Genomic DNA, 15550 nt, shown 5'->3' on the forward strand with positions numbered 1-15550 from the left:
AAGAATGCATCAATTGCCCTGCTTTTGGCAAAGAGCCCAGATACTTGGATCTACCCCACCCACCCTCCCCCACTATTTTATTTATGTATCTTTGCCAGGTTTGTGTTGTGTTTTTCAAATTTATTACCTTCCTCTGTCCAAGTGGTCTGTAGTATAATCTCATGACAATATCATTTCTCTTCCTCCCTCCCTCCGCTGATCCTCATCCAAATGTTTTCTATTATGCTTCCTTTACCCCCATCCTGGATTTCCTCATATAGGCCCCCCCTCCCCAGAAAGCTTTGGGGAAGAGCCTGTCTGATTAGGTAAAGATTCTCCCTATACTATATCTTCCAAAAGCCTTTAGGGAAAAGAGCCCATTGGAACAGAGCCCTGAATGTGACTTCCCAGGGGACCACACACCATAGAGATGTTTCTATGTATGGAATTTCCGGAAGGCAATCCAGTCTTCTCTCTTCTTCCTAGAATTCATTGTCCTATGGAATTTATTATTCAGCTAGTGTCTGATAAAGTCAGATTTTGGTAGCTTTAGGTATAAGCTTTAGTAAATTAAGACTTCACCAAGATTCCTAGGACACCCTGTATATACTAAAGGAATGATTTCTATAGGTTGTCCCTAAACTGCAAGTCAGCAACTGGACAACAGATATCCTTTATCCACTTGATTTTTCCTGTGTGATTGGTTAGGCCAAATTCTTTTGAATGGCTGCAGATCTCTTCCCCAGAATGCTCTACGTTGTTCCAGGACAACCAACTCCATATCATCCATAAACAGAGGACTTCATTATCCATAGGGAATATCTCTGTGTTCAACTTGGACTCTGCCCTGGGAAGGAAAAATGAAGCCCCAACTTTATAATTTAATAAGCACAACAATTTTTTAATTATTTTCTATTTTTAACATTCTTTTCTTTTTTGATTTTGAGTTCCAAATTTTCTCCCTCCTTCCCACCCACTGAGAAGGCAAGCATTATGATATCAATTATACATGTGAAATCACACAAAACATATTTCCATGTTAACCATATTGCAAAAAAAAATGAGAAAATGATATTCCAATTTGCACTCAGAATTCAGAAATTCTCTCTCTGAAGGGGGATAGCATTTTTTCATCAGAACAATGGTTTTCTTTTTTTTAATTAGATTTTTTATTTTTAGTTTACAACACTTAGTTTTACATGTTCTTGAGTTTCAAATTTTCTTCCATTCCCTCCCCTTCCCCCTCCCCGCCAAGACGGCAGTCCGATACAGATTCTACATAAACCTTCACATTAAACCTATTTACATAATAGTCAAGTTGCAAAGAAGAACTATGACCAATGGAATGAATCATGAGAGAGAAGAAACAAAACCAAAAAAGAAGAGAAAAAAAAGAGAGTAAATAATTTGCCTCAATCTGCAGTCAGACACCATAGTTCTTTCTCTGGATGTAGATAGGTCTCTCCATCATGAGTCCTTTGGAGCTGTCTTTGAGCCTTGTATTGCTGAGGAGAGCCAAGTCTATCAAAGTTAGTCATCACAGAATCAATGTGTCTGTGGTTGTGTATAATGTTCTCCTGGTTCTGCTCCTCTCACTCAGCATCAGATCATGTAGGGCTTTCCAGATTATTATGAAGTCTGTATCTTCCCCATTTCTTACAGCACAATAGTATTCCATTACATTCATATGCCACGACTTGTTCAGCCATTCCCCAATTGATAGGCATCCCCTTGATTTCCAATTCTTTGCCACCACAAAAAGAGCAGCTACAAATATTTTTGTACATACAGGTCCCTTTCCCACTTGTGTGATCTCTTTGGAATATAGCCCTAGGAGTGGTATTGCTGAGTCAAAGGGTACGCACATTTTTATAGCCCTTTGAGCTTAGTTCCAAATTGCTCTCCAAAATGGCTGGATCTGTTCATAACTCCACCGACAATATAACGATGCTTTTCTAAGGTTAACTCTATAACCCCAGGAAAGATGATTTCCATAACCTCCTGACACATTTGTCAAGTATGTCTCCCTCTTTATGCCTTGCCTATGTTAATGATTAAGAGGGTTGTCAAGGCTAATATACATTTCAAGGAATCTTGAATTAGTTTAATATATTCACAGGAATTACCTTGTTGGAAGAGAAACTGTTTTGCTCCAATCATTGAATTATTTTTAAAATAATCAACAAACACTAAATTCAGTAGAACCACAAATTCTCTGTTATCTTCCAGTCAATTTTGTGATAGTAAAGATATGGTCCACTGTGTAATGTCAGTTGTGAAAGTCTGCCTTGTTTCCCAGTGACATGCTTAGAGGGGATTCTCTCCATACATAGGTAGAGAGAGAGCTGATGAACTCTGAGTGCAAATTGAAGTATCATTTGCTCACTATAAGTAAATGGTTCTCATCAAAAAATGTGTGTAGGGGCAGCTAGGTGGCCCAGTGAGTACAGCACTAGCCCTGGATTCAGGAGGACCTGAGTTCAAATCAGGCCTCAGACACCTGACACACTTACTAGCTGTGTGACCTTGGGCAAGTCACTTAACCCCAATTGTCCTGCCTTCCCCCTCCAAAAAAAAGTGTGTAAATAATAATCTGTAGTGCTTTAAGGTTTGAAAAAAAACTTTAAATGGGAGGTGTTGTTATCATCCCCATACTGTAAAGAGAAAGCTAAGACAGAGGTAAAATGACTCGCCCAGGGTCACCAGGCTGGTTTCTGAGGCTCAATTAGGGTATACCACCCCTCCTTTGAGAAAGTAGGCATATAAGCTAACTTTTCATATTTACCTGGGTGCTTCCCCCCCCCATATTAATGATGTCTGTTATTTTTTCCATGCCTTTGGTATCTTCATCTCCTTTAGCTACTATGATGCCCTCACACTCATAATCCCTCCAGGACAGACCTCCTCTGGATAAGGTTGGTCTAATTTAGTCACTTTGGGACTATTGTAATCTTAGGCTCCTACAGCCATTATCCATCCCTTCAAGTCATGAGAGCTCTGCTCAAGCTCATAGTGACCTTAGGTAAGTCACTCCTCCTCCCTTCCAGCAAGTCTCCCCTTCTATAAAATGGAGCTAATGCTAATGCTAGCACTGCCTTCCTTATGGGATTGTTCCAGGGCTTGATGGCCCTGACTGTTGAAACAGGTATTTAAGTTACTAGAATCTCAGAAATGGAGATTCTTAGAAACAGAGTTGGGAGGGACTTTTAGGGGACACCTTAAGCAGCAGTATCCCTCTTCTCCCAAGGTGATTCAGGGTCAGGTGGGTGTCTCAAAAGTAGCATAGCTTTCTCAATCTTCCTGTTTTCCAAGATTTGAGAGGGAAAGGTATTTTATGTGTGAGGGGTATTGGGGGGGGTTTTACCAGGTGGGGGGATCCTACCAGGTTGTAGGGCAGGGGTGAAGCTCTCAGGGTAGTTCAGAAGATGCTTTTACATCCCCCAGTCTCTCCAAGTACACACAAATAGTCTCTTGGGGAAAATTAGGTCACTGAACAGCAAATCTGTCCCATCTCCACCACACACACACACACACACCCCCAGCCCTTAGGGATAGAGAGAAAATATGGGTTGACATCTGACAGCTTTTCATGGAGTCAAAATAAGGAGATCAGGCTGTGCCCCAAGATCACGGGATCATGGCTTTAGCTCGAGCAGGCATAGAGTTCAGCCCACACTCATACATGAGGTTACAAGATGTAAACAGGTTAAATGACTTACCCAAGGTCACACAGGGAGTAGACAAAGAAAGCATTTATTAAACACTATGCTTGAGGCATTGGGCAGATTGTAAGGAGCGGCCTCAGAATTCGAGCCAGATGGACTCAGTGAACTTGGGCCTGAGCCTTCCTCCCCAATCTGTGCCTCAGTTTCTCCATATGTACATTTGAAGGGATTGGATTTAAAAATCTCCAAAGTCCCAGCAATGAAATAATATTCCAGTAGCCACCCTCCAAGGAAAGGGCAGTGGAATCTGAGACCAACCGGCTTGCAGGTGACGGGCGGGCCCCTCCTGGGCGGAGGTGGCAGGTGTTCAGAGTCTCATTGCTCATTTCTCGGCCTCGTTTGTACTCTGGCCAGGCCTGGGTGGGGCGCCGGTGTAGGGTGCTTGGAGGTCACGGAACCACGGAACCTGCCGCACTGGAAGGGTACTTGGGTGTAAAGCCCTCCTGGTGCTCATGGGAAAACCGAGGCCCAGAGAGGGACAGGAACTTGCCCAGGGTCCCACAACGAGTTACAGGTAGAGCCGGGGCAGGATTTCGGTCTCCCAAGTTGATGCTTTAGAGAAACAAGGAGAAGAGCAGGTGATGGGCGGGGGTGGAGAGCGGAGAGTACAGACAGCTGCGGCATACAGTGGCGGCGTCCCGGGGAGGCACGAAATGCGGCGCTGCTGCTGTTGGCGGGGAGCGGACTAACTAGGGCTGCAGGTGTCCGGCCAGCAATCGGGCAGCTGGGAGTCAGCCCGAAGGTCGGTGGCACCGGCCCGCGCCGGCCTCCAGACTCCCTCTGCCGGCCCCCGCCCCGCGCGCCCACGCCTCCCGCTCCCGGACTTCGAGGGCCCTCCGCCCCATTTCACCGGCGTTGGCCCAGGGTCGGGGAGGGGCCTAATCCCGGTGGCCTCCAGAGGCGGCGGGCAGGCGGGGCCCCATTGGGGGACGTCTTTATAAGCGTCGCTGCCCCTCTCCCCGCCTTCCCCCGCTCCGGGCTCGGGATGGCGCTGGGCTTAGGGGTCGTCTCCCTCCTCCTCCTCTTCCTCTTGCTGCTCGTCCTCCTCCTGGGGTTCCGCGGCCGCCGCTTCCCTCGTCTTCCCCCGGGGCCGCTGCCTCTGCCGCTGCTGGGGAATCTGGGCCAGCTGTGGCCGGGGGCGCTGTACCCTGGGCTGCTCCAGGTGCTGGGGCTGGGGCCAGAGATACCTGGGAGGTGGGGTGGGGGAGGCACGGAGGGGAAGGGGGTGGTAGTATTCCGTGGGAAGGTTGGCCGCGCCACCTTTGGAGGGTGCAGTGACCCGGGGGGGGGGGGGGGGAAGGAAGTGGTGAAAAGGACCCCAGGAGAATAAGGTGGAGTGAGAGGAGCCCCAAGAGAATGGGGTGGGGTAGAGACTTCCTGAGGCTAGCCAGCACCGGAGCCCCCAAAGGAGAGCATGGGAAGCCACGTGGTACACAGTAGGATAAACTGATTCCAGAGCAGGGATTCTTAACCTAGAGTCCATCTGTGGATAGATTTTAGGGGATTCCTGAACTTAAAAGGGGGGAAATTACACCTTTATTTTCAAGTCCCTCCAACTGAAGTTTAGCATTCCTTCAATTATTTAAAAACGTGATTCTGAGAGGGGTCCTTACTTAGACTTCACCAAACCAATATAAAAAAAAGGTGAAGACTCTCCTGCTCTAGGGTCAAAGGAACTGGGTTCAGATCCCGCCCCTGCCACTTTCCACCTGTGTGACCTTGGACAAATAAATGACTTGGCATCTCGAGATTCAGTTTCCCCATCTGTAAAATGAGTGCTCTGGACAAGATGCCCTCTGAGGCCCCGTCCAGCTCTGAACCTAAGATCTTATGACCCTAAGGGGAGAGAGCTGGAAACCCTGGAGGAGCAGAGTGAAGAGGGGAGGCTGGGGCAGGGTGAGGTATCTGGGGATGGCAATCAATTGAGATTCCAGGAGGATGGCCCAGCTTGGGGAGGGGGAAGCAGCAGGGGAGGAGGCATCTCTGGATTCCTATCCTGATTTTGTTGTTTACTGTCTGGGTGCCTCTGGATTCACTTATCTCTCTACCATGAAAGGGTTATATTTCACTCAAAGGCCCTTGTCAGCTCTAAACTTTCTATGTGGACTTCTTGAAATTAAAGGGGGGAGGGGAATGATCACAGAGTTGGGAAGGCCCCAAGGGGAAAGGACTGAGACATTGGGGTGCATGAGGGGAGGTAGAGCCAGTTGGACCATGGTGTATACAGTGGAAGGACTTTGAGGGAAGGTCCTGGAAAGGGGAATAGGCCAGGGAGTCAGATTGGGGGCGGGGGGGGGGGGGGGAGGGCGGGAGATGGCAGGACCCATTGCAGAAAGGTGGAACAGTAGAAAGAAGGGAAAATGCCACCAAGACCTGGGAATGAGGGTAACCAGGCACCCAGGAGGGAGGAATAGGGCACCCTAGGAGGACAGACTTGGAGATGGGAGAGAGCTGGGCTTTTCACCCACCACTGACTCTGGTTCTCCTTGCAGCTCAATGCCCAGTATGGCCCTGTGTTCACTGTCTACCTGGGCTCCCGGCCTGTAGTCATCCTAAGTGGTTACGAGGCTGTCAAAGAGGCACTGGTGGACCAGGCAGAGGCATTCTCCGGGAGAGGGAAAGTAGCCACGTTGGAGAAGACCTTCAATCAACATGGTATGGGCTTTGGAGGGCTTAGAAATTGAGAGTCCTCAAGCAAAATGTGCCATTGGCAGAATCTTCCATTCTTAGGACATTGGAGCAGTGGAAGAGGGAAACCTTGGAGCAATAGAATGAGCCCCATTTTGGGAGTCAGGACCTTGCTTTGAATCCTGGCTGTTCTTAAGGCTTCTCTGTGACTTCAGACAAATCACTTCAGCTCAGTGTGACAGAAGGCACGGCACTTCCAGTTCAGAATTAGGTGAAATGCTCCGAACATTGGGATCCTAGAACACCATATACTTGGAATGCATAAAATATTAGATTCTTAAAACCTTAACCGTCTAATCAGTTTGTTGGTCAGTAAGCATTTTGTAGGGGATTATATGTTCCAGGCATCATCCTAAGGACTTAAGATGCCAACAAAGATTCCTGCCCTCAAGGAGATCAGTCTAACAGGAGAGATAACTTGTTATATACACACAAGAGATACAAAGAGTAGGTGGAATCTAATCCCAGAGGGGAAGATGCATGGTAAGGGGGGAGGTGCTTTGGCTCTGGACCAGGAAGGTGCTGCATCTGAGATTTGGCCTGAGTCTCAAAGAAAGCCAGGAATGCTAAGAGTCTGAGGGGAGGGGGCAGAAAATTCCAGGCATGAGAGATATGAAAAAGTAGTCGGGAGATGGGAGTATTATACTCAGATATCAAGAAGGAGGCCAGTGTATCTGGATCATACATGGGCGGGGTGGGGGGGAGGAAAGTGCAAGAAGACTGGAAAGATAGGGAGGGACCAGTTCTATGTTCTACACAGAGGGCTTCCTGTTTGAATCTGAAGGTAAGAGAGTACCATGGGAAGAGACCAGTGCTTCAGGAAAATCACTGTGGCAACTGGCTGGGTATTATTAGAACCATAGATTGTTAGAATCTTAGATGGAACCTTAAAGACCATCTCCATCTTTTTTGACAGATGGGTAAACTGAGGCCCACGGACAGAAGAAGACTTGCCTCAGGTCACACAAAAGACTCAAAAGAACTTAGACTCCTATCTCTTTCCATTATCCTGGGGGAACGTAGCCTAGGCCAATCTTATCCTATCATGTGAGCTTATTAGACTATAGTTTTGTAACTGTATTTTTTTTAAAGCTAGGTTCTCGAGAAACATAGGTAATTTTTAAAACCTTGGATAAGAATTTTTTTAAAGCCTGGCTATTTTTAACATGCATAATTTGAAACCTTGTGTAATCCCACCCAAGAATAGAGAATTAAAGGGGAAAAAAACCTAGAACCAATAAATCCTTTAACTGGGTTTTACCCTTTTACCCAAGACCTGCTAAGAAAGGGAGAGTGGGTATTCTAAGGACCCCTTTCCCTTTTTCCTCTACCCCTAGCAAATCTTGGAAAGCAAATCTTACTTGGCTACTTTAAAGATTTGTGATCTCCTTAGAGAGGCCTTTTTCATACAGATCACAGCCCCTCTATGGTTTAGTTAGATGATCTTTGAGAATTGCTGTGGCCAAAAAAAGTTTTCAGTCATCCCCTCTCCTTCCCTCCACGGCCAGTATGGGAGGGAGCCTCTCCTAGCTAGGCTAGTCCTTGGACCCCAGATGTGGTCTTCCGAAGAGCCTGGGCTTAAAGCCACTGGGGCATTAATTAGTTCATCACAGGACCTTTTGGGCTTAGGCAGACCTTTCTTAGCCCTTGAGAGACCAGGGGCCTCCAGGGACCTCCTTGCCTCACAAGGAAGCATTTAGCAACAGGAGAACAAGTCCAGACATGGCAAATCCTGGAAGAAGATAATTGAGCCTTGCACCTAAGTCCCAACTTGTGTGCTCCTCAGGAAGGGGAGGGGCAGAGGGATGCCGGGGTCCCAGGCACTGAGCCATCCACAACCTCATCCTGGCAGGAACAGGCCTGACTGTCTGCCCTTCCCTCTAGCTCCCTGGGAGGACAGGGGAAGGGAGGGGCTGCTTCTGGTCCCTCTCACTCTAGCCTTCTTCTCCAGGTATTTTTTTTGCCAATGGAGAACAGTGGAAATATCTTCGGAAGTTCACCACCCTATCTCTAAGAAATCTGGGCATGGGAAAGAAGGAAGGAGAAGAGCAAATTCAAGAGGAGGCCTGCTACCTGGTCAAAGCTTTACGGGATACCCAAGGTCAGGGGAAGGTCATGATAGCTATCCACCTGAGGCCCTCTGGTGGGCTGGCTCATGCCTGCCCTGGATCCTATATTCTGGGGACTGGCCCCAGGGGTGCCTGGCCCTACCTCACATCTCCTCCTGCACTGTTGCCTCATTCCCTTTGTCTGACACCTGGAGCCACCCACACCCAAAAACAGGGAAAGCCGAGCCCAGGGGAATCCCCATCCCAGTCCCAGGGCCCCTCCTTGGCCTCTTCGGCCTTGCCTATCTGTCTGTGACCAACTGTGTCTTTATTTGTCCCCTCAGGGTCCCTGTTGGACCCTTCCCTGCTACTGTCTCAGGCCGCCTCCAATGTCACCTGCATTCTCCTGTTCGGGAATCGCTTTGACTATGAGGATGAGAAGTTCCGAGCTGTGGCCCTCGCTGCTGCTGGCACCCTGAAGGAGATTAGCACCTCGTGGGGACAGGTGACTGGCTTGGAATTGTGGATGGGTAGAGGCTGGGCTGAAACAATCCACACAGGAGTGTTTTCCAATTGGATTCCTCTTCTTCCACCCTTTTTCCCAAGCAGTTGTCCCATTCTTCCCTCTTCCAAGAAGTCCACCTGGATTGCTGTTCTCCACTATCTCTACATCCTGAAGCCAAGCCAGCTGTGGGGAAGCTATGTGTTTTCCCCAACTCAGACAAGGGGTTCCCGCAGTGCTGACTCGGTCCTCACTCTCCCTTCCTCAGCTCTGTGAGATGTTCTTGGGTCCCCTGTACTACCTGTCGGACATTCTTCGATATCTCTCAGCTCCCCATAGCCGGCTCACAGACCACCTGAGCACCCTGGCAACCTTTGTCTCAAGCCAGATCCAGCAGCACCAGGAGAAGCTGGAACCTCAGACCCCTGTCAGAGACTTTGTGGATGACTTCCTGCTCAAAATGGGTCAGGTATGCCTGGGGCCAGAGCTGAGGCTGAGGCTGGGGCTGGGACTGGGGCTGAGGCTGAGGCCGGAACTGGAGCCGGGGCTGGGGAGGGGGCACAGAATGGGGAGAAAGGCATAGAGGGAAGGGTCTATCTATGGCTAAGCATGGGTACAGTATGTGGGCTTTCTCCTTTAAGCATTAGGCCAAATCTGAGTTCAAATTCAGCCTAGCTATTTCCTGTGTGACCTTGGACAAACTATGGGACCACTCTGAGACTCAGTTTTCTCCTCTATAAAACTGAACAAAATGGCCTCTGAGGCCCCTTCCAACTCCCTTGCTTCTCTTTCCCTCTCCCCCTCCCTTTCCCCTTCCTCTCTTTCTTCTTCTCCCTCTCCTTTGCCCTCCCTCCCTTTCACCAGTAGGACTGGTCCTGGAGTCAGAAAATCTGGGTTCAAATCCCTGCTCTGCCACAATGACATGTGTCTGGCCTTCCCTTTCTTCATCTCTAACATAAGTGGGTTGGGGAAAGGCATAATGGTACAATAGAGCGCTGGCCTCAGACTCAGAGAGCTAGATTCAAGTCCTGACACATACTAACTTCTTGACCCCTACACAAGTTACTTGACCTCTCAGTGACCCTGACAACTCTTTAAGACTGCAGGGGCAGAACAGTATTGGTAGAGGGAATCTCCACACTGAGAGTTCCTTACACCAATGGAACCACAATTTTGGCCCCAAAAGAGGTTAAAAGGAACGATGGTGTCTTCCAAGCCTCAGTCTGATCCGCTCAGTCTGACTCTCTCTCTCTGTCTCTTTCCTCTACCACCTCAGCAGCCAACAGAGGTAGCTATGAGCCCAAGCCTGCTTTCTGAGCTAGGCTCAGACACTCACCCCAGGGAATCACCCTTGGCAGAACCTGGCCAACCTTGTCTCCCCAGCTGCTGCCAGGGTTCTCTGAATCCTCTTTCCTAATGTCTCCTCCAGGAAGAAAATGCCTCAGGGTCTGGCCACACGGATTTCCTGCTGACCACTGTGAACCTACTCTTTGGGGGGACGGCAACAGTCAGTGCCACTCTCAAATATGCTTTCCTGCTCCTGCTTAAATACCCAGAGGTCCAAGGTACAGCCCAGTACAGGTGACCCACAGCCTTAGGCTCAGATGGCAAGAACCCTAGGTGTGCTATATGACCGTTGAAGCACAGAGAGCACTGGGCCTCAAGTCAGAAAGATCTGAGTTTAAATCCTACTTCAGACACTTACTAGCTGTGTGGTCTTGGTGGAGTCACTTCACCGCTATTTTCAGCACCTACATCCCAGAGTTGTGGACCAGAACTAAATAAGATAACCCCTCAGGTGCTTTGCAATCCTTGAGGAGTCAGATATACCAGGCCTGGTGCAGTTATTATATAAGGAGCATAGAGACCTCAACTTTGCTGCTTGCTAGCTGTGTGGCCTTCGGCAAATCTCTTCCTGAGAGAGTTGGACCAGATGATCCTTTAGGTGACTTACAACCCTAAAGCTATGACCCCCTCAGTCTCTGCAGCTGTAAAAAGCTGGGGGAGGGGGCCAGCAGTACTGACATTCTGCACTTCTGTGGGACCTCAGAGTGAGCTGATAGGGGCCCAATTCAGTACAAATCAACAAATATTGATTAAGCACTTGCTGTTTAGAAGGTGTCAGAGGTACAAAGACAGGTAGAACAGCCTCGGCCTGCAAAAAACTGACATTCTACTGGAACAATGTGACATGAGCACAGAGAAATCCGTACAAAGTCATTTTAAGACAATGAAAATGGTAATAAGGGGCAGCAGAGGGAATGAGGAAAGGCCTCCTATATGAGGCGGGAACCTGGGTCGTGCTGTGAAGGAAGATGAGGATTCTAAGAAGAGGGAGTGTAAGGGTTAGAGGTCACAGATTTCTTTATTTTTATTATTGTTGTTGTTCAGTCATGACCCCGTTTGGGGTTCTCTTGACAAAGATGCTGGAGTGGTTCACCATTTCCTTCTGCAGATCTTTTTACAGATGGGGAAACTGAGGCAAACAAGGGCATGACTTGCCCAAGGTCACACAGCTAGTAAGTGTCTGGGGCTAGGTTTGAACTCATGAAGATAAGTCTTCTGACTCCAGGTCCAGTGCTCTGTACACTTTGCCACTTAGCTTCCAACAAAGATAGATATAGATAATTAAGGCTCAAGGTATCATACCCCTCACCCCCAGGGGCATTACTGTTTTAACAGTGACACAGAACCTGCAGTATTAAAAGCTAGAAAGACACAGGGATGTATCTGTACAAAGATGCTACCTGGGGCTAGGAGAGACAGAGCTGGCCACAGGGAGGCAGTAGGTTCGAGTAGAAGGGTCATGGTCTGGAAGTCAGGAGACTTGGTTTAGTCCTTTTACACTCTGAACTTCACTTTCTCTCTTTGTAAAATGAAGGCTTGACTCAATTAAGGTGCCCTTCTGCTCTAAATTCCCCTTCTTGGTATGGGAGAGCTAGGCCCTGGGGGGTTGATAGGAAGAAACGAAGGGAGCTATGTCCTTGGTCTCTGGCTCGGACATACCTTTCTCCTTGTCTCCCTTCTCCCCCACAGATCGAATCCAGGAGGAGCTGAGCCGAGAACTCGGGCATGAACGGGCCCCCAGCCTGGCAGACCGTGGGCGTCTCCCCTACACTGATGCCTTCTTGCATGAGGTTCAGAGGTTCCTGGCCCTCCTCCCCATGGGGGTGCCTCGTGCCCTCACAAAGCCCATCTCTTTCCGGGGCTATGACCTGCCCCAGGTAAATGTCAGGGGGAGGCATGAGGGAAAAGGAGGAGGAGATGGTGAGGAGGCCTGGTGAGAGGGAATAGAGGAAGCCCCCTCCCAGGCAGGAGGGAGCAGGGAAAGCCAATCAGAGGAGCCGAGCTGGCATATAGCCCATACAGAGGCAGACTTCAGCAGATGTGCCTGCCCAGGCTCAGACACACACACATTCAGACACGGGCACTTGTCCTTCCTCTCTTGATTTCTCTGCTCCCCACAGTAGCTCAGATTCTCTTTCCCCACCCCCCTGGACAGAGCTGCCTTTTTCAGACCCTGAGACTCAGCTCTAGGAATGATTAAAACCCCAGAAGGAGCCAGTTGGAAAAATGGGGAAAGAAACTTCTCCCGCAGTCCCACCATTTTCCTCTCACCCCCATCACCAAAGGGCTGAGCACAGCACTCGAGAGCAGTGCTATTGAGGGCTCTAAGGGAGGGGAAGGTCTGAGGAGTCTTGACTCTGTCTCCAATCTCCTAGGGCATTGAAGTCTTCCCACTCCTGGGCTCAGTTCTCCATGACCCAGAATTCTTTGAGCGGCCAGAGGAATTTGACCCAAGCCGTTTCCTGGATGCTGATGGCCGATTCAAGAAAAACGAGGCCTTCCTGCCTTTCTCCTTAGGTATCTACCAAACTCTGAGCCTGGGAAAGGGTTAGGGGAGCAGGACTGCTTTCTGCATGCTGAAGACCCCTGAATACTCCTCCAGAATCAAAAATTCATTGGTCCATAAGCTTTCAGTAAGGAGAGACTGTCGAGTCTAACTGCTTTATTGTATGAAGCGGCAAGGTAATAAAAGTAGCTGGCATTTATATAGTACCAAGTACTGTGCCAAGTACTTTACAGATATCTCATTTGCTCCTCACAAAAACCCTGGGAGACAGGTGCAATTGTTATTCCCGTTTGACAATTGTGGAAACTGAGGCAAAGAAGTTAAGTGACTTGCCCAAGGTCACAAAGCTAGTAAGTATCTGAAGGACACTTCAGGCCAAGGCTGGAGGCCCTTTTGCCTGGCTTGATCAAGTGGTTGTTGAAGTAGCCAGCCTCTAGACCCCCTTCCAACTCCGGCTTTCTATAGTGTATCCACTTCTCAGAGGCAAACACCCCCATCCTTGGAGCCCCACGATGGGGAGCAGTGAGGATGGATAGCCCCACCTCCCTATCCCTTTGTGACCAGGCAGCCACCAACAACATTGGCCTGACCCCTGGTGCCTGGCCGTCCAACCTGGGCCACTAGTAGTGGGCGGAGGAAAAGAAGGAAGGGACCTTTCCAAGGGGAGTGGGGGGTGGGTGTCCTCTCCCTAAGCACAGGCTCCTGAGCTTGGCTCAGAGCAGTTCAGGTTTCTGCTGCCCACCTGGTGGCTGGAGGAAGTGTGAGGCTGATTACAAGGAGGGGGTGACTCAACCAGGGAAGGACTTAGGTAGGGCAAATGTGGGCAGGAGATAAGGGGAAAGTGAGGCTGGAGAAAGAAGCTGAGATATTTCTGACTTTGGGGGGAGGGGGAGGAAGGCCAAGAGTGTGAATCTCTCCCTCATTCCTTAAGTCTTTGTTGGACCGACTCTTCAGGTTCCTGTGCTGAGTTTGGGGGTAGGGGAGACCTACAAAAACCAATGGAGGCAGATGCAGGCTCTCACATTACCGTATTGGAGATAAGCCAAGAACACAGATAAATACAATAGAAATTATGAATGACTCTGTAGAGTAGGGCAGAGATCACCCAGTTTAGAGTCAACAGCCCCAGCTTTAAATCTCAGTCCAGGTGCTTACTCTCTGTAGCCTTGATCAAGCCCCTTGCCCTCTCTCTGGTTCTCAGTTTCTTCATGTGTAAAAGGAAGCCATTTTGACTAGAATCTAGCCATCAGATAATCCCTAAGGTTCCTCCCAGCTTTAGATGCTCTGATGTCTCATTCTTAAACTCAGTCTCCTCTTTTTCTCCCTAGGAAAGCGAATCTGCCTTGGGGAAGGCCTGGCCCGAACTGAACTCTTCCTCTTCTTCACCACCATCCTCCAGAATTTCTCCCTAGAGAGTCCATCCCCACCGGAGGCTTTGAACCTCCGGCCAGCCATCAGTGGTTTCGCCAACATTCCTCCAACCTTCCAGCTTCAATTCAGGCCCCGCTGACTGACTGGGGGAGAGGGCAGCAGGAGACCCCAACCTCCGGGGCTGATGAACTGGTGCCCCAGTTGGAATGGACCCAAGGGGTTCAGAGGCAGGCTTCCAAAGACTCCCAGAAAACAAAGACTTAAGAATAGATTCATACATTCCAGAGACTCACTCTCAACATGCACCCCTAGCTTTGCTCATGAATACAGACAGACCAGGATCCTGTATTTATTCAATTCAGCACACCCTTTATTAGCCATCTCCTACATGTAAGATATTCTTGCCATAGAAAGGGCCAATTTGGAGTTGAAGATCCGAGTTCAAATCCTGCCTATCCTACCTCTGTGATCATGGGCCAGGCATTACCCCTTTCTGGGTGGTATCTTCTCACTCTAAGCCCATAATCCACAACAACCCTCAAGCCAGTGCTTCTTCCTCACATGCCCTAGGACACAGTGTAGATACACCCTAGCTGTCTCTTGGGACCTTGGAGTGAGTAGGAAGGGACAGCAGGAGCCACCTAGTCCAACCAACCCTTACTTGAGCCAGAGTTCTGACTACCACATACTTGACAGGTTTATCTAGTATCAGATTGCCCTGACCTCCAGGACAGGGAAACCCACTCTGTCCCCAGGCATCCCATTCCACTTGAGGACACCTCTGATGGTTAGGGCACGCACTTCCTCTTGTCTGTCTCTCTGTTCTAGTCTTACCCATGGGCACTAATACCCACTAATACCCAAATACCCACAACTCCACCGCCCCCCTCAAAGGTGCCCTCCACCCAGGGAAAGGCAGACCCATCTTGGCCTCTGCTGAATTCCTCTGAAGGGGCTCGATCTGCAGTTTGACCCCCTGCAAACACCCCTCCCCAAAGTGTCAGGGACCTGAAAAAGTGGCTGTCCCTCTCCCTTCATGCCCTTTCTATCCCTACCCCCAATAAACACTTTGGTTCTACTTCTGGGAGAGCAGAGAATGATGTAAGTGACCTGGCTGGGAGAAGATGGATGGTCTGGGACAGAAGAGGATGAGGAGGGAAGCGGGGTTGGTAGAAGAGGATCGAAGTAAAAATGGCAATTCCTCACAATTCTCTGGTGCTTCCCCAAAACTCCCCTGTGAGGGCTGAAGTGCAGCTATTCATTCCTCTCACCTCCTTTTTGTGGATTGGGACCCTGCCCAAGGTCATAAGGAACTCAAGACACCAGGTTCCGCCCGCTAATGATCTGTGCCACCTAGGGCTTAGTCCATCTTGTCCCTCTCTGG

The 15550-nt window shown here is 49.3% G+C and overlaps 1 protein-coding gene across 1 annotated transcript; it reads left to right on the plus strand.

Annotated features, from left to right (window-relative positions):
* The first annotated feature begins 3616 nt into the window (after positions 1–3616).
* On the plus strand, positions 3617–14957 carry LOC118836340 (cytochrome P450 2S1-like). The gene is made up of 10 exons (XM_036743660.1): positions 3617–3676; positions 4333–4866; positions 6197–6359; positions 8344–8493; positions 8785–8945; positions 9211–9411; positions 10372–10507; positions 11979–12166; positions 12665–12806; positions 14124–14957. The coding sequence occupies exons 1-10, from the start codon at positions 3617–3619 to the stop codon at positions 14303–14305; spliced, it is 1917 nt and encodes a 638-aa protein (XP_036599555.1). The 3' UTR covers positions 14306–14957.
* Positions 14958–15550: the final 593 nt, after the last annotated feature.

Source organism: Trichosurus vulpecula, chromosome 2, assembly GCF_011100635.1.
Source record: "Trichosurus vulpecula isolate mTriVul1 chromosome 2, mTriVul1.pri, whole genome shotgun sequence".
NCBI classification, from domain to species: domain Eukaryota; kingdom Metazoa; phylum Chordata; class Mammalia; order Diprotodontia; family Phalangeridae; genus Trichosurus; species Trichosurus vulpecula.